The 19918-nt window shown below is 42.4% G+C and overlaps 1 protein-coding gene across 3 annotated transcripts in view; it reads left to right on the forward strand.

Annotated features, from left to right (window-relative positions):
- Positions 1-366: 366 nt before the first annotated feature.
- DCX (doublecortin) overlaps positions 367-19918 on the forward strand; it is a 109311-nt gene continuing 89759 nt past the window's right edge. For 2 of the 3 annotated variants that reach the window (XM_019426878.2, XM_019426880.2), the window contains exons 1-3: positions 367-503; positions 2539-2924; positions 11600-11940. In XM_019426878.2, coding sequence (XP_019282423.1) covers positions 2561-2924; positions 11600-11940 — 705 coding nt within the window. In that variant the 5' untranslated portion in view covers positions 367-503; positions 2539-2560. Of the gene's footprint in view, positions 504-560; positions 696-2538; positions 2925-11599; positions 11941-19918 lie in introns of those variants that run through there. The other variant, XM_053891247.1, reaches the window with a different exon arrangement.

Here is a 19918-nt window from a genome sequence, read left to right on the forward strand (position 1 = left end):
TGAACTAAGATGCCTTCAAGAGTGTTTTGTCTCAAGAAGGTGAAAGGGAGAGAGCTACAATTTCTAAGAAGCCTGGTTGGACTCTCTGAGCCTGGTCCCCAGGCAGAATAGGCTAAGGTTTTGGCCAAGTGAAATCGCCAGTTCCTTTTTAAAAAAAAAAGCAGGGGGTAGGGGGTGGGGAGGGCTAGCACATTGCTCATTAGAACATTCTGCATTTGCCTGTGCGATCTTTTTGCTACCCTGCAATTTCCTGTTGGTTATAAATGAAACCTTCCGAGCTGTTAATGCAGCCTGTGAATTGAAAAAAAAGCATGTAATTAATCATAGGAGTTGGGGGGGATTCACTAAGCCTGAGTTATAGGGGAGAAGCTGGACAAGGCACTAGGACCTAGAAGGCATCTATCCACCCTGGCAGGAATTTCTTGCTTGGAGCTCAGACAACAAAGGCATAGAGAGATTGGTTTTCTTTCTCTCAGCATCTCCACCCAACCAGCAGAAAACCGGTGAGTGGGGCTTTCCAGTGATTTTCAGGCAGAATGTAACAGATGTCAAACGGGAAAAGCACAAGGCAAAGCGCTTGCTCTAGCTCTTTCTCTTTCTCTCCTTCTCCTTCTCTGAATTTTTTTTTTTTTTTATTTTGCCTTATCCTATCGGATTTTTTCCTAAGCCTCTACCTGGGATTTTCCTTTGGAAAAGTGAGTTTGATGTTCCTTTGTTTTCACTGTGATGAATAATAGTTTAGAGTAATACCACCCCTGATCCTAAAGCAAAGCCAAGTGTTACTCGCATGCCTGGGGAAATGCTTGCTACTTGTATTGAGGAGGTGGGGTCTCTTACCACTGCAGGTTGTCTGACAGAGACAATGCTGAGCTCAGCACAGGTCATGGTGACATTGGAAGAAAAGGGGGACCGAGCCTGGCAAACCTACTAGACACCCGTCCTCCTTTATCTCCTGTCCTCCTGGTCCCTTGCAAATTTCTCGATGTGGCAGTGTGTAGCAGCTGAGCTCTGCTTGCTTTGTGAGTCCTTTTATCCCCATCTGTGAGATGCATGTTAATAGTTTGGTTCATAGGCTATGGTCACTACCTTTGCTAGCGCTTGAGGCTTCTGTTGTGTTTGGTTTCATGATTTCATTTCTTTCTTTCTTTCTTTCTTTTTCTTTCTTTCTTTCTTTCTTTCTTTCTTTCTTTCTTTCTCTCTTTTTTCTTTCTTTCTTCTTTTTTCTCTTTCCTTTCTTTTCCCTTCCTTTCCTTTTCTTCTTTCTTTCTTTCTTTCTTTCTTTCTTCCTTTTCCTTTCCTCATTTCTTTCTTTCTCTTTCTTTCTTCCTTTCTTCCTTTTCCTTTCCTTTCCTCATTTCTTTCTCTTTCTTTCTTTCTTTCTTTCTTTCTTTCTTTCTTTCTTTCTTTCTCTCTCTCTCTGGTTCAGCAGAAAGGGAAAAAATAAATCTGACAGATGACCATCTTTTGCCTCAGCTAATGCACCTGGGCAATAGACAAGTTTGGGGTGAATTGCCCGCTGTGAGGGAAAAATGCCCCTTCAGTCAGGGTAGAAATACAGAACAATGAAAGGTGTGCTTGTTTCTGAAGGTCCCATATGCTTTTCAGGGACTCATTTGGGAATCTTTCAACAATTAAATTATTCCATTAAGAGGTGGGGCTGCATCGTTGGGGAGGGATCGTGCACATATTAAGAAACAAAAAAAAAAAAAAAAAAGGAAAGAAAGAAAAGGATTTTGTGACCAAATGGTGCCAGAGGGGGCGGGGGGAAGCAGAGCTGATAACTTGTTAAATAACTGATTTTTCTAATCCTTTTTTTTCAGCTTATTTCTTATGAATGTCGGATAGCTGCACCAGCTTGGTGGGGAAAGGGTTTGATGAATAGCACAAAGACAGTAGCTACTCCCTGGAGGCTGTCCCTTTAAAGGAGAATCCTGGTTTATTCTGGGGGGAGGGGATGCACACATTAGGGTAGGAAAGAGGGTTGGGAATAAAATTAAAACATTCCCCGTTGTAGTCATTTGACTGAGGCACAAAGATTGCTTCCCAAACTGGAGATGCTAACCTCAGCTAGCGCCTTCTATTCTCTTTAAGGGGATCTTGTCAGGCTATGGATTCATTTACAACTGTTAGTCATGTGGGCATGTGTGAGGAAACAGATGCCAGTTTTAATGTATTTAGCCCGAAGTTACAATTTGATAGGAGCCACCGTCAATAAGTCCCAGGATTTTAAGCGATTTCAAAATCCCTCCCTCTCCTGTTTTGGAACAGTGCCCAAAGTGCCTCCTTCCCCATCTCCCACCCCAACCCCCCACCATCGCCAGCACCCCCTCAGCCCCTCCTTCTTCTCTATTAAGATCAATATTCCTGCAGGTCAGGGGCAAGCAGCAGATGGGTCACAGGCTTTTTTCAAGCAGTTCTTTTCACAAGCAGCAGATTGCAGAACTGGATCTGGCTAATATTTGAATTCTTTTCTTTATTTTTTCCCCCGCCCTGCCCCTCTTTCTTTGCCTCCCCTCACCCCCTTTGTCCAACACTCAGGTCTCTGAGGTTCCACCAAAATATGGAACTTGATTTTGGACATTTTGACGAAAGAGACAAGACATCCAGGAACATGCGAGGCTCACGGATGAATGGGCTGCCCAGCCCCACTCACAGCGCCCATTGTAGCTTCTACCGAACCAGAACCTTGCAGGCACTGAGCAACGAGAAGAAAGCCAAGAAGGTACGTTTCTACCGCAATGGGGACCGCTACTTCAAGGGGATTGTGTACGCTGTGTCCTCTGACCGTTTTCGCAGCTTTGACGCCTTGCTGGCTGACCTGACTCGATCTCTGTCTGACAACATCAACCTGCCTCAGGGAGTGCGTTACATTTACACCATTGATGGATCCAGGAAAATCGGAAGCATGGATGAACTGGAGGAAGGTAATTTCAAGGGTGGTGGCTCTTGGTGGGAGGTGGCATCGTTGGCTATGGTTACATTTCTTGGAGTTCATGGGAAAAAAAAAATTAGGAATTATGTTTGTCAGAGCACCAGGTCGATGCTGAGACTCTCTGATCCTATAGGCATCGACAGACCATTAGCCATTGCTCTTCATGGCCTTTAGTCTCTGCTGGTGTTGGAGCGTGGATGGCAGTGATAATGCATTGTGCTCATCTGTCAGGGTACAAAGGAAAATCTGAATTGTGTCATTTACTCTGGATCTTGTTCATAGTCAATTCTAAGTAGCATTACTGAGGCAGACCATGAACTCCTTAGGGCTGTAAAATGAAGAAGGAACTTTGGTTGGGTTAACAGAAAGGTATCCAAATATCCTTTGAGCTGCTGAGAGACTGTGAATTGCTGCGCATGGAAGTAGGCGTCCTAAAAGCAGGACTTCCTGGACATATTCATAAAGGATTATCCTTTTAGGTAAGTGGTCACTGCTCAGCTGTTGCTTCTAAAAAGCCCACTTCAGGGTGTGTCCCTAAGGCTGAGGTCATTGAGAGAAATACCAAAGAAAGCTGTAGGTATGTCTGGTATTTTAATAAAGACTATTCCTATTAGAATAGGAACTGACTCACTGTACCTAAGTCCCTTTAAATCCTCTCTAGAGTTTGGTTCTACAATCGGATTTTATGACTATGTTGCTGAAAACCCAAAAAACCTGGTACACTCTCAAAAAGCAGGGACATCTCAGCTCTTACCAAAACCTTGCTCATCCACGACGCCTTTCTCTGTGGTTATGTAGAAGATTGATCTTGGGACACGTGCTTAATACTGTACGTTATCAAGTCAATTATATGGTGGATGCCTCCCTATCCCCACTTTTAAATCGCTATAACATGGAATCCGTTTAACTTGACACGGTGCTTTAAAGGACAGCTTAGAGGGACGGTGATCATGCAAATGGCCCTCCCCAAACCCTTTCCTCCACCCCTCTAGCCCCACCTCCTCACCCCTTCCATTCCCTGAGGAAAGGTGAGTTTAGAGCAGGCAGATCTCTAGGGAAGCCAGATTATGAAGCAGCCAACAAGGAATGAGAAACAGCGCATTAAATGACTTGGTGTGGGAGTGCCCCGCCTCTGCTTCACTGCTTCTAGCTTTCTTGTGTTCTTAGACAAAGGAGCATGAGGGCTTCCCTTGCACAAGACCATGTTCTCGCAAGTCGCTGCTGTTTCTCAGGCCAGGTCAAGTGACTTGGGGCCAGTTGCTGATAAGAGACAGTGTCCATACGGCTACTGGCTCTGGGTCTCATGGTTCAAGTCTGAGGTTTTTCCACATAACTGACCTTGAAAAACAATGCTAAGAAGGCTCAGATTATTTGATCGTGTGCCGGATGACCAGGCGGAGGTCAATCTGAGACTTTTTCTGAACATGCAAGGATTGACTATCCTAGCACGTATCTTAAAGGAGAGACAGGGCAAACTAGAAGGACTTGGCCCGAGGTTGAGGGAGCTGTCCAACAGAGTAATTGATAGGGTGTGCATCTTTTGTCACTGTAAAACCCATGTGTCAGTCGAATCTGAGGGGTGCCTCCGTCATAATTTTCACAAACAAAGCACCTTGAATCACCCAGTATGTCCTCATTGCCACTAGTTGTGATTTGTTAAAGGCCATGACAGATGCTAAGGCAGAATTCTGAACCAAGGGACATTGTATTTCGAGTAGGAATTAGAATGTTCTTGTGTCTGATCTAAGAGAAGTGTCATGCACAGATTTCCCCCCTCCCCAGATCCATTTTTAACATATCTTGCTCAAGGACAAGCCCTTGATATTGATTTTTTTCCCTAGATGTGTGTGTGTGTGTGTGTGTGTGTGTGTGTGTGTGTGTGTATGTGTATGTTTTGTGATAATCTCAGTTCGAAATAGATAATAAATGTAATTTTGAAGACTGCACCCTTTCTCCTGACCCTTTTGAGTCCTGCTAGATTGGACTCTTCCCCTGGGTGCATTGGTAGTGCTTCCTGGGTTATATAGAATGTAAAGAAGGCTCACTCGCATTTATTCATGTATCATCTTCATCCACAAGCTGCAGTGACCTCCCAGTCCTTAGTACTGCTCATTCAGTCAAGGAAATTCTGGGGTATCTCTAAGATAATATTGAGAAATGTGGCCAGCTTTCCCACTGCTGCAGAGCCAGATGGGAAAGGGCACTGGGGATGAGGAAGATAAAGAAGAAGAAGGTTTTTTTCTCTCCTGTTTTGCCCTTTAGAACTACTCTTCTAGGAATGGAGGGCAGAAGCCCCTCACTTTGTTCTCCATTGGAAGAGGTTGAATGAAAGATTAAGAATATTCATGCACACTGTTCCCCAAGAGACTTCACGCTGAAAAAGTTTGGAAAGATCCCTGATGAAGAATCAGAGGCAGCAGGTTCTAGTCTTAGAGGCAGAAGGTTATTGCAGGAAAAGGAGTCTTTGGAATCAGATTTGTTTCCAATCCAAGATCTGCCACCTGCTAGCTGGTGTGACCTTGGGGAAACCATGTAGACTCCCTGAGCCTCAGTTTTTCATCTGTAAAGTGGGAATAGCTGCTTTGAGGATTAAATAAGAAAACGGGTATGAAGCGTTTACTATTATTCCTGGTATACAGGAATAAAGGGTAGCTATGACTGTTGAGTTGTCCTAGTTTATAGCTGGTTAGCTACATAACTTATCGTCATGGTAAATAATGTTCTCCTTTGTAAAACAGCATTTTTGAAGAAAAATGCCATTTTAAGGTATAATTTACACAATGTAAAAATCACCCATTTAGGTGTACAATTCAATGATTTTTTTAATTTTAAAATTTTTAAAAAATAATTTTTAAGTTTATTTATTTTTGAGTGACAGAAAGAGAGATAGAGAGAGAGGGAGAGAGAGAATCCCAAGCAGGCTCCACACTGTCATTCCAGAGCCCAATGCAGGGCTTGAACCCATGACCCATGAGATCAATCAAGAGTCAGACGCTCAACCAACTGAGCCACCCAGGCGCCCCTACAATTCAATGATTTTTAGAAAATTTACCAAGTGATGCAGCCATCATCATAATCTAATTTTAGATAACTCTCGTCACCCCAAACGGAAACCCTGTACCAGTTAGCTGTCATTGTCCATTTCCCTCACTCTCTCCAGTCCTAGGCAACAACTTACCTACTCTTTGTCTCCATAGATTTGCTTATTATATAAACTGAATCATATACCATGTGATCTTTTGTGACTGGCTTATTTCCCTTAGAAAAGTGTTTTTAAGGTTTATTCATGTTATATCATGTATCAACACTTTTGTCCCTCTTATTGAGGAATAATACTCCATTGTATGTATGAACCACATCTTGTGTATCTATTGTAACATTTGTGTGAGACTAGTAACACCTGCCTTCTTTACCTACCAGGGTGGTTGTGAGGATATAATTAGATAATAGCTATGGAAACGCATCGACGAGGTAAAGCTATAGCTACAAGGTATTATTGTTAATGATGTAAAAAAATAAAGCAATGATGATGACACTACTGAGGGGGTCAGTGGGATTCCAGACCCCGTGGGATGGCCAGTGCCTCCCAAACCTGGCTGCCTTTCAGATTCTTTCAGAGATTCAGGAAAATATCAATTCCTGGGTCATACCCCAGATCTATTGAATCAGAATCCCCAGGGCTAGGGCTGCAGAATCTATGTTTTTAACAAATCTCCCCAGGTGATCTTTTAAACTTGAGAAATACTGGATTAGGTGATCCTGATGGTCCCTTTCAGCTAACTACAGTGATGGGAGTTCCTAGGAGTGAAGAAGTCCTTGGTTTGGTTTGGTTTTGTTTTTTTCCTTTGTAGACCTTAAAGGAATAATGGAGCATGGAACATACGGTTTCCAAATGGCCACTTTGTTAAATATTTAGAAAAAAATAAAATGAAATAAAAAACAATTGGTATTGGTTAATAATCACTCTGGCCTGTTACACTCCTTGTCTAATGCCTCTAGTCTACTGTTTGCTGCTAGATGCTGAAAGTCGCAAGGGTGACATTTTGGACCCAAATCAGGTTATTTATCTCAGCTTTTCCACAGCTCTTTGGGTACACAAGGAGTCTTAGTGAAGCCATGTAGGCTGTGGTCGTATTATGTGTTAGTCATATTCCCAGTGGGTCAGTGAATGTGACTCTTCCTTTTGTCTTGCTTAGTCTTTCATTGCAAAATCATTCTCCTTCCCTTCCTGCCCAGTTCCTTCCTCACTTCCTTGTGAGTACCCAGATCAATCTTCGGGGTATTATTCTGAGCATTATTACGTGGAGCATGGGACAGAATATTGACAATTGGGACCGTCTTGCTGGAAAATCTGAGTTGAACAGTGACATCAGTTATGATCCAGACCCTTTGCCATAACTCATTTGAGATGAGATGAGATGAGATGAGATGAGATGAGATGAGATGAAACCACCTTCTCACTAACTTATCCTCTAGCTCCTAAAGCAAGCACATTGCCAAAGAGAAGGATTTAAAGACACCTGGGGGACAGGTACCTCATTAATAGATAGGATAATACAATGCAGTATCATTTAATATTTTCCTTCTTGAATGAGGAAGTTCTGGAAAAGGGGAGAAAGCCCAGGCAGAAGTGTTTTCACACTGAGAAAATATGAGTGTATTTCATGTTTTTGAAAATGGAGCCATCCTGAAAATGAAGGGAGGTGGACATAAGATCATCTTTAAAAAAATGTTTTTTAATGTTTATTATTTTTGAGAGAGAGAGAGAGAGAGAAGGGGAGGGGCAGAGACAGAGGAAGACACAGAATCCGAAGCAGGCTCCAGGCTCTGTGCTGTTAGCACAGAACCCGATGCGGAGCTTGAACTCAGAAACCACAAGATCATGACCTGAGCGGAAGTCGGACGCTTAACCGGCTGAGCCACCCGGGCGCCCCGACATTAGATCATCTTGAGCCCATATCCTGTTCCCTTCCTGCCCTTTCAGCTGTGCTTCCATGACTTCATTTCCTTACCCTCTTTCCCCCTGAAACAGATCGTCAGTTCCAGCAAATTGTCACCTTGCCTGGCTCTGGCTTTCTTTCTAGGCTCCCAATGGGTGGGAAATGGCCCCTGCAAGCTGTGGCAGGATTGGAACCCAGCTGTGTAAAGGTGCAATACACCTCATCCAGCTCCAAGTGCCAGGCAGCTGGACGGGCAGGAAGCACCCAGCTCTGGCAGCAGACGTTGCAGATGTTTGCAAAATGAGAACAAGGAAGCCTTGGTCTAGAGATGCAGCAGCACGTTTGATGTCTTTCCAGTGGTACAAGTGGAGAGTCCTCGGTAGTGGGCGCCTATTTCTTTAAAGTTTAATGACCCTCATAACGTTACCTCCTCCAGTCTTTTGGGGATGGAAAAGAGAAGAAAATTCCTTCTCGTAGATCTTTAGGTCTGGAAGGAACTGAGATGTCACCTAGTGTAATACCTTCAATTTATAGATGGAAAAGCTGAGACTTTGAGATTAAATGATTTGTTGAGGTCCCACAGCTCCCAAAGGCCTGATTGGGACTGGGATTCAGGGTCTGACTTCCCAAGTTGCTGCCCTTGACCACTGTAAATATCCTGCCCTCTGGTCAGGGATGTTTGATTACAGGGGAGGCTATGCATGTGTGGGGACAAGAGTTGTGGGAGAAATCTCGGTACCTGCCCCTCAATTTTGCTGTGAACCTAGAACTGCACTAAAAAGTATAAAGTCTTAAAAGGATCCTGCCCTCAGCATGCATCATCAGTGGCACCACGTGGCTTCGCTGGGTGTTAACCATGGAGTCCTACATGTGACTTTTTCAGCAACTGGATACTTCCTCTTATCCAGTAGGAAATTGTTATGTTCGAGGCATGAGACCTGGGTAGTGGTCATGTTATATACATGATTATAGTTCAGTTCCAAGATGGCTGCTGCTGCTTCTTTCTTTTTTCTTTCCTTGGGCTTTTACTCCTCCTCTTTTCATCTCCTTCCCCTCAGCTCTTTCTTCCTCCTTGCTTCTTTCCTCTTTCTTTCTTGTTCTCTCTCTATTCTTTCAGATGAGGGCCTTAATGATAACCATAGCTAGAGTTTCTCAAGTGTTTCCCATGCACTAGGCTCTGGGCTCAGCAGTTTCTACCCATCATCTCATTTGTGCCTCACCACAACCTTACGAGGTAGGTATTGTTATTATCATTCCTACTTTGCAGACAAGTTACTGAAGCTGGGGGAGGTTAGGTAACTTGCTCAAGGGCACACAGCTAGGAAGTATTGGAGACCCTATTCTGACTGACATCACATCAGCTGCTCTTTTTCCATTACTCCATGTTGAGGCCAAAAGGAGAGAGTGGAGAGACTAAAATGTACTGTTGGAAGGTGCTCAACATAGATTTGGCTGAGAGCTGGGCCCTCTGGAAAGTTCTTGGTGCCATATGATACTATAGCTGTCTGCCATCATGTTCATTTTCATCTGGGGGTGGTTAATCATACTCATAGTTCAGAGGCTTAAGAGGTTTAAGACATGGGAGCAAAATAAGTCCAGAGTCCTAATAGGGCTACACAGCTGACTCTCCAGAGGAGACTGTAGATGAGTGAAATCATAAATATATAGCCTCACACATTTCTACACCACCAGTTGTCAGAGTTTTAAAGTACTTGACAAGTTATGGAAAACATCTGACTTAAAGGCACTAACCTCTTGGAAGGTACCCGTGAATCTGGTGGAGTGCTAAGGCAACGGGCCATCTCGAAGGGTGTGGGGAGATATTGGCTGTGAGTAGATGGGGGAATTGAGCAGGCTCCTTCACCCCTTAAAGTCCCAAATTAAAGACCCTAGCCTCTAATCCCTTGGGTTAGGTTGGATTTGCCTGTAAGGGAGCGAGAGAGTTTAGGGTTTCTTTCGACTGAGTTCTTTGACTACTCCATCCTGGGTGTGCGTATGTGCACCACGTGGGAGAGGACGCCTACGTTCACCTACAAACCTCCCCCTGGCCCCCTGACAAGACAGAACACCAATGGCCTCTTGGACTCAGAGCAGTGTTGGAAGCCACTCACCCTTCCCCTTCACAAACACACATAAATGTCCTCAAAGGTGCCCTAGAGAATCTGACTGAATCTTCTCTCAGCACTAACTGAAAAATTTATTAATTAACATGACTTAAAGGATTTGGCGCTGCAGCAAAGCAATCAATATTTGCAGAAGGAGGGAATTATCAGCCCGGTGTTTCTGAATGTCCCTGCATGGTTCTCCCGCTGAGACCAAAGGAAGAAGAGCCATCAGTCCGTAATTGTGTGTAATGCTTTCTTTGCACTGGCTAGGGTTGACCAACTTATTTATTTAGAATTGTTACTGATGAGTTAAGCCTGATTAACTCACACTAGTTTTCTGCAGCTTGACCTCTGGATGAACTTCTATATACCTTCAGGCTAATGTGTTTTACTCAACAAATTCAACCTTTTCCAATACTCTCTCCTCCAGGCTGAGCCTACCTCTCTTCCTCTTTTCTCCAGCTTCTAGTCCCAGGTGTCTACTCCCCGCCACTGCCTTGCCTCTGGCCCCGGTGTTCCTTCCGCTGTATTAGTCATTTCCTGTAGCCCAAGATAAATGTGAAAAGTACACTAGATTCCTCCAATCCATAAATCTAGCTGTATAACATATTCTTACATCTCCACCTCCTTACTTGTGGCAGCCAAGGGTGAGTCCTGGTGAAGAGAGCCTTGAACACACAGATCTAGTGTGTAGCATTGGGGAAGATGGAAAGATGAGGGGTGGGTGGTAGAAACAGGAGAAAGTATTTCTCAAGCAACAGCTAGATTTGCAAACATAAGCAACGGGGTGTGTGTGTGTATGTGTGCGCGCGCGCACGAGCACGTGCATGTTGTTATTCAGGCAGTTTCTCCACTTTGATGTGGAGATGAGCAGTAGAGGACACAATTGTATATATATATATGTATATGTATGTATGTATATATATACACACACACACACACACACATATATATATATATATTCACCACACACATACATTTCACATTTCAATATTCCACTGCTTAGCCACATACTCTGTGCAAAGGACAATCTGGCTTCTTGGCAGTTATGTACTATATGCCCAATGTACAAGGATACTTGGGTCACTTTAACTTGGGATAAACTATTAATTCTGAAAGTTCTCCCTGGTTTATAATATAACCATGGAATGTGGCTATGAGTCCAGAAATAGGACAGGAACATTAAGAAATAGAAACATGTTAAAAACACTCCAGTAATGCCCCTGAATATCAACAAACATCCTAGAAATTAACATAAACATTTCAAATGCAATAAAATCGTATCAAACTCTACACTCTGGATGGAAACAAACATACTAGAAATGAACATAAACATTTCAATTGCAATAGAACCGTATCAAGCAAGAGAACCCTGCTTGTTAGATTATACTTAGATGTATGGGTTCATTGTCCTTAAAACCCTTAGCTTTATAGGATTTTTCAGCTCTTGAATTTGAATGATCCAAGTTTTAGAGAGAGAGCCCAGTAAGAAATTGTGCCTACAGTTGGCTATTATCACCGTTATCTCCAAAAGCCCTACTCCAAGGTCAATGTGCATTAGTTTGGTTAGAATGGTCCACATATCGGCTGTGGAACTAATCACCACTTATTTCTTCCCTTAGGGGAAAGCTATGTTTGCTCCTCAGACAACTTCTTTAAAAAGGTGGAGTACACCAAGAATGTCAATCCCAACTGGTCTGTCAATGTGAAGACATCCGCCAATATGAAAGCCCCCCAATCCCTGGCTAGCAGCAACAGTGCCCAGGCCAGAGAGAACAAGGACTTTGTGCGCCCCAAACTGGTGACCATCATTCGCAGCGGGGTGAAGCCTCGGAAGGCTGTGCGTGTGCTTCTGAACAAGAAGACAGCCCACTCTTTTGAGCAAGTCCTCACTGACATCACTGAAGCCATCAAGCTGGAGACCGGGGTTGTCAAAAAACTCTACACTCTGGATGGAAAACAAGTAGGTACTTTTTTTTTTTTTTTAAAGTACTCTTCTTCTCAGTTGTTCTAAATGCCTGGATGACCATCCTGCACCTCAGGCATCATTTCTGGTTGGGGTCTCTTCCTCCGCCTCCCATCATCCCTACCTGATATTTCGGGTATCATTTGGAAGAAAGGTCTTTTCAGCAGACAAAACATTGGACTAGAAATCTGAGGCTTTGAAATTCAATCTGCTTTTGTCTCATCAAGTAGGATGGTCACTTAGCCTCAGCTTTCTTATCTGCTGAGTAAGGGACCTAGAACCTAGATCCTACACGTTCTTATAAATCTGAATGTGGCTATCACGTGATGCAACCTTGATCACTCAATGCGTATGCCTAGAAATGAGATTTGCCGGCTCATTTCTTCTTAGATGGCCTTAGGTTGGTATTCAGCATCCATTGTGGTGAAAAGAGGTTGAAGTAGCCCTCATGTTCTGTGGAAGGACTCGGATACAGGGGAAGCACTGAAGTCTCTGGTTCCTTGTCTTTGCCTCACACTAGACCACATTTTTCCTTTCTCCCTTTTCCGTGTGACATGGCTGTCTTAATTTGGTTCCACTGATGGTTTTGTGTGAGAAAGGGACTATTTCAGGATCCTAAAATTAGCCCAAGAAAGATGCTGCCATCTGTTCCTCTCCAAATCAGGTTCTTCATGTCATTGGTTACGCTACTAAAGTGCCACCTATATTAATATCTGGGAAAGAATGCAGCCAGGCGTCTCCATCAGACAGATGCACCATTCTCTTGAGCATAGGGAGCTGTAAATGTATGACAAAATATGTTCCAAGAGAATTGGAACAGTGGCTGGTTCTGTTAGCTCTAAAGAGAATCCTGGTCCCCCATGAGAGAAGACAACTGCGGATTATTATTGGTCCATACTCCCTACCTTCTTAAAATACCTTTGGTGTGTACGCAATTATATAGATTCTGGAGAAGCAGATTCACTCTACATCAGAATGACTGATGAGTGTTCAAATGCAGAACTGTGTCTCCTCCCATGATTTCTGACATATACTGAATGCTGCAAGAGTTTAAATCTCTGGTAAAACTCAAACTCACATATTTGGGAATGTTTCTAAATTTGTGACTTTTACATGTTCCTCATTCTGTGATCTGAGTGATACCTGGACGCATTGGTTGAATGTGATTTGTGTTTGTTGTACCAAAGCAACGAATTTACCTGCCATGGGAAAAGTCCCAACTCCAAGCATCTCTTAAAGAGGATCTCTTTCCTGAGGACCAAGTACATAATAAACAGGAGCTTCCCAGGAGCAGGCGGAATCATTGGACACCTCATCTTGGGGAAATAGAAGCCAGGGGTTTTAGGATCATTGGATCTTAGCGTTGACAGTGACCTTAGAAGCCATGACATTTAATCTCCCACCTATGGCAAGGATATACTCTGCAACCATTTCAATTTCATAAGACAGCCTATCCCACTGTTGAAAACCTGTGATTTTTAGAAAGATTTTCCTTATATCGGGCATAAGTCCATATCTCTATACCTTCAGCCTCTTGGAGTAACGTGTGACAAATACAAATCAAGGACTTAAGACTGAGATTCAGAAGACCTGGTTTTTATTATAATATTGCAACTCACTATGTGACCCTTGGGCTAATCACTTAACTTTCCGAAGCCTCCCACTTCTCTATACAAGGGGGCTGATGACACCTGCCCTACCCATGCTCACAGAATTCACCTGAAGATCAAAAGAAACAATGGATACGAAAGCACTTTGTAAATTAAAACACAAGATGTAAATATGTATGCATACGATTTGCCGTTAAACCAGGTATGTCAATTGCTAGACAATTTAGATATATATCTACAAATGTTAGTTCCTTTCCCTCTACTTTCCCTCCATCATTCTTAGCACAAATTCTCAGCATTTTATGGAGCTATACCACACCTTGGCATTCTGTGGTTGCTCTTAGTGGTAAATAAAGCCACACCTCCACCTCCTACGCGAGCAGGCTCCAAACCTGTGATGGGTGCATTTTAATCCTACAGCAGGCCACACAGAACAGCAAGCTTTCTCCAACTCCTTCAAGCATTGGCTCCCATTTCTTTGGGGACCACAGTATAAAATGTTAGTGTATGATATAGTGTGTGTCCCGAAACATCAGGAGCAGTGCTCAAGGGAATAGGACAAAGCTTTGTCAGACATCAGTACCTCTGAATACAGTTCCTTCTCCTTAAAATGTCTCTTTCTGCCTGCTTGGACCCCTGAGGGTTGTCTTTTAAGGCCTGTTTCAAATGTCATATTATCCCTGAAAACTTCTCTGTCTTCAGGTTCTTGCACCTCTGTGCAAGGTTAAAGCAATCTTCACCTTTTTTTTTTTTAATTCTCAGTTCTGATACATTGTGGAATCTCTATAAATGTTTGTTGATTGAACAGACTGACATAAAGCTATTCTAACTTGGCCTAGGTAGATGTTCTGAGATGTTCTGAGAAGCCCTCTGCATTCAGTGCCTCAGACACCATCTTTAGGTCTATCAGAAAAGATAGGAGGCTTCCAAAGGAGTGTGTGTTCCCCCTGGGGAGCTCCTATTTGTTACTTATGTGGAAGTCATGGCAAGTCATGGCAAGTTAAGGCAACATTTCCCAAAGTATATTGTAAAAACCGTCCCCATCTCCTGCTCCCCAGCAGCTTTTCATAAAAGGGTTCTGTGGTCAAATAATGTTGTGAAATGTTGCAAATTATAAGCCCTTCTTAGAGATTCATGGTGCTCATTGGCACATTAAATGTTCTGAGAAGTCCTGCAGAAAGGAAACCAATTTAATTAAGACCCACGATTTCCCCAATTTTATTTAACCACAAACACTTTTTTTTAAATGGGATATACATGTATATATTCTGAAGAGCACACTAGGAAATGCTGTTTACAGAAGATGCTGAATGATTAGGAACTAACTACCCTAACCTCACTGGTTAGATTGGTAGGCATGGGTAACCCACAAATCAAACATTGTTGTGCGGTTACAGAAAGGACATTAAATAACAAAATTTGGGGGTGCAGGGACAAACCTACTAATTACAAAATAGGTGCTGAGTATACTGAAAGTTAGCCAAACTCAAAATCTTGGAGCCCAGCCCATTCCCCAATTCTGGTGATGACAGCTCTAATGTTAACACCTGTCAGTCACTTTGATTACTGGTGGGTATTCTTACTGCTTGGGAATATGATCTTCCTCAATGCAGGCTGAAGGCACATGTGTTGCAATGGTTTGGACGCGCTTGGATATTCCATGTCTGTCTTTGCCTAAATGTGGCACTAGGCAGAAAGGACAACGTATGGTCAAGGCTATTTGTTATGGAACATTTTAATCATGAAATCAAGGCCATCACTTGGATTTGGTCTTGCTTCAACTGGATCTCAGACTGACAAAAAATCACGTGGTTTTCTCCCCCTTTGTTTGAATAATGATCAGTTAAAACAGCCCAGTTGATTATTCCAGATTTATTGTTGCTTCTGCTCTTCTGTGTACAGTTTGATTGATTGGCTCACGCTGATTGACAAGAAATCTACGGACATGGCTGTCATCTCTTTCTCTCTGTTTTTATTTTGGATGGCTTTTGGAGCCCTTGGTCTTTTTAGGGCTTATGTTTTTCCAGTATAGAAGACAGATTTCCTGACTCATTGCCCCTGAGATATTTGTGGTCTGTGTAGACAGAGGAACTAACCATCATCAGTACGAAGGGGTCCCAACTTATTCCTCACCTCAATAAGAAGTTGCTAATGAAATGAGGAGTCGACGGGGCCCTTGCTAATCTCATGGGCTATAATGGATTTCTAGGAGGTCAGGGAAAATATGAAGGGTTAGATGATGATGCATATTAGTTAACTCCCAGATGAGATTGGTTTTTTTTTTTTTTTTTGATTCTTTGGCAGCTGGAGTGGTTTTTGCAGTGTGTTGACAAAATTATCCAAATATTAATTTTCATGGTCAAGCCACACACTTATGCTTAAAGATCATGGATGTGTAAAAACTAGAACCCAAATTTCTGGTTCACTTGGTAGTAGTACTAGCTCAGTAACCTAGTCTTAAATTCATTTGTTTTAAACATTGTATTTATTTATGTATTTATTTATTTATTGAGAGAGGGAACGAGGGGCAGAGGAAGAGCGAGAGAGAGAGAATCTTAAGCAGGTTCCGTGTCCAGCACCGGGCCCAACGCAGGACTATATCTCACAACCGTTGAGTCATGACTTGAGCTGAAATCAAGAGTTGAACGCTTAACCGATTGAGCCACCCAGCACCCCCCAGCCTTACATTCATTTCTGTAAAGCATAGAGCATGGTGCTTCCATTGGAGATGCAGAGCTTTAATAATAGACTTCCAGCTTTTTGGCATCTTAAACAGGGGTGCAGCTGGTTCTCACACCATCCATATTCATGCTGCACTTATTGGCATCTCTGGTCTCAGTTTTGTCCACATGCAGGGTCTGTGCAGTCAAAGATTTATCACTGCCTCAAGACACGTGCCTAAGGGCTAAGTATGCCCTTTAGTATTTGTGTTACCTTTGTTAGGCCCATTTTCAATTGGGTGAATTTATTTTATGTCTCTATATCTTTCTAGTACCAACTACTTGGACCAGAATTTTAGGTCTCAGAAAAATAACATGAAAGGGTTTTAGGCTGATTCCAAGGTGACCCATAGCCTTGGGAGCTAGAACAGGAGTTTTAAGACATGTTTTGAACCATAAGATGATGAAATAGGAAAATGAGAGCACAGAGGATGTTTGAACGACTGTTAAGTATTCCAGAAAAAACTTGTTCCGTCTTGCTATACTAAGTAACTGGGTGCTGCAGGCACAAAGGGAATCATGGGGAACACAGGAAGACAAGGTGGATTTAACCTTGAAAATGTTGAGTGCATTTCCCAAGGTGAATGTGTTCTTACTTTGCCTGTGTAGCCACGTTTTCTCTCCCCCGCCCCCATCATCTCTGCCCCCTCCACCCACATCTGGTCTTACTTATATTCCCAGGCCTCCAGTTCTCCCAGAGCCAACCTCTCTTTCCTCCTAGTGTTATGACCCTTTCAGTCAACATTTGGCTCAATAGAAAAAGCCACGTGGCCTTAAGTTATGCCCCAAGAGGGAGGTCATTTATCATTGACCTTCTCTTGAGCGAATCAAGGCTGGAAAGGTGATGTTTGTATTACCAAAAGATCCCCCTCCCCAACCTTCTACAGATTCAATTCCTGGAGACAGGCTTTGAGAGGATTGGCTTGGGCATGAAGTGGAAAAGATCAAAGATGGGAAGCCAGGCTCTGTGAAAGGAGACAGTTTGCAAACTACCTTGCCATTTGTAATGTGTACTTCAAGATGCCTCACACTGAGGCAGATTTTGTACTTTAAAAGAAGGCATATGATGGAGGTAGCCAAACATCAAATATACTGTCCGTCTGGAAAGAAAGGACAAAGCATAGGTTGGCAATTGGTTATTTCTTCAGTAATTTATCCTCTTAGAGTTGTATTGTTGAAGAGATGCTCTTGGCTCTGAGCAATGATGGAGGTGGGGCCTGGCTGTTTCAATCAAAAGCTTTGGCATAGTATTCCAGTCTCCCACACCAACTAGTCTGTCAATATCCAACATTCAGCCCTAAACTGGGATTCAGAGACCTGAGTTCTAGCATCCACTCTATTCTCCACTAACTGTGTGACATGGGGCCAATCATATCTCTTCTCTGGGTCTTAGGTTTTGAGATAAGTACATGACCTTCAAGAGTACTTCTAGCTCTCTGATAACAGAGTATTCATCTCACAGTGTGGTCTCTGTCTAGATTTTTTTCACCAAGCCACTACTCTTCTCAATGTCCTTCCACTCTCTGTGCTCCCACAGTCTCCAATGTAATGTACTCACCTTGGTGGAGATGTTGTTTTCTAGGATGGTCCCTATGGTATTTGCACAGTTCTTCTATTCAGAAGATCTGAATATAAAAGATCTTACAATTTCTGTGATGGCATTACTAAAGAATATTTTTGAGCTTATAATTTTGATTTGACCTCTTTTTCTCTCCAACGGATGATATGAGGAGTAGAGGGTGGAGGAATCATAAAACAAAACAAGATAAAAGCCAGCTTGCTAAAATTGTGACAGGTGTTTGACAGTGTCATTATTAAGGTGTCTCCACCACAGTGGTGCTATTTTCAGTGCTGGGAAGGATCATTGCCAACATGGGGTTTGATCTGGGGATGCAGACCATTCCATTACCGGCCATTGAAGTAACTGGCCTCTTGACCTTCACTCTTTATTTTCATCTTTCTCATTGTCAGTCCCTCAAAAGGGCAAGAAAAGAATTGCCCCCAAATACAGATTTTAAAATACCCTTACTGAGATATAATTCCCATATCATACAGTTCACCTATTTTAAGTGTACAATCCAATGGCTTTTAGCATATTCACAGAGTTCTGCATCCATCACCACAATCAATTTTAGAACAGTTTCATCACCACACACACACACACACACACACACACACGTACTATGCCCTGTAGACATCATGCTCCAATCCCCAGTCATCCCATCCCTAGACAATCTCTTATCTACTTTCTATCTCTACAGATTTGCCCATTCAGGACATTTAATGTAAATGCAATCATACAATTATGTGATTTATTGTGGCTTATTTCTTCACATGGTTTCAAGGAAGATCATTTTGTAGCATAGCAATACTTCATTCCTTGTTATGGCTGAATAATAATCCATTGTAGAAATGTATCTCGGGGTGCCTGGGTGGCTCAGTCAGTTGAGCGTCCGGCTTCGGCTCAGGTCATGATCTCACAGTTTGTGGGTTCGAGCCCCGCGTCGGGCTCTGTGCTGACAGCTCAGAGCTTGGAGCCTGCTTCGAATTCTGTGTCTCCCTCTCTCTCTGCTCCTCTCCGACTCATGCTGTCTCTCTCTCTTTTTAAAAAAATAAATAAATAAATAAATAAAAACACTAAAAACATTTTTTTTTAAAAAAAGAAATATATCTCATTTTATTTATTAATTCTTAGTTGACGGCTATTTGGTTGTTTCCACCTTTTGGCTATTATGAATAATGCCGCTATGAACATTCATGTTCAGATTTTTATGTGGCCCTCATTTATCTTGGGTAAATACCTGGGAGTGTTACTGCTGGGTTACGTGTTCAAATTTTTAAGAAACTGCCAAAATGTTTTCTAAAGTAGCATCACCATTTTTCATGCCTATCAGCAATGTAGGTATGAGAATTCCAGTTCCTCCACATCCTGTTAACACTGGTTATCAACTACCTTTTTATTAGGGTCATGCTAGTGGGTGTGAAGTAGTATCTCATTGTGGTTTTCATTTGAATTTCCCTAAGAACTAATGATATCAAATATTTTTTCACATGCTTATTGAACATTTGTATATCTTCTTTGGAAAAATGTTTGTCTAGATCCTTTGCCCATTTTTAAGTGGAGTTCTGTTTTCATATTATTGAGTTATAAGAGTTCTTTGTATATTCTGGATACAAGTCCTTTATACATATGTAATTTGCAAATATTTTCTCCCAGTCTATAACATGTCTTTTAATATTTTAATGACTATCTTAACTTTTCAAGGACATTGTTTTCATTCTGATGAAGTCTATGAATTTTTCTTTTTTTAAATGTTTATTTATTTTTTTGAGAGAGAGAGAGACAGAGCACAAGCAGGGGAGGGGCAGAGAGAGAGGGAGACAGAATCTGAAGCAGGCTCCAGGCTCTGAGCTGTCAGCACAGAGCCTGATGTGGGGCTTGAACTCACGGACCTTGAGATCATGACCTGAGTTGAAGTTGGATGTTTAACTGACTGAGCCACCCAGGCGTCCCTATTAATTTTTCTTTAATGCAGTATGCACTGGTATCATATCTAATAACACTTTGTGTAACAAAAGGGCCTTGAAATTTTCTCCCATGTTTTCTTCTAGAAATTTTATAGTTTTATCTCTTATATTTAAGTA

The sequence above is a fragment of the Panthera pardus genome, unplaced genomic scaffold, assembly GCF_024362965.1.
Source record: "Panthera pardus isolate Hobbes unplaced genomic scaffold, ASM2436296v1 HiC_scaffold_27, whole genome shotgun sequence".
Classification (NCBI taxonomy): Eukaryota; Metazoa; Chordata; class Mammalia; order Carnivora; family Felidae; genus Panthera; species Panthera pardus.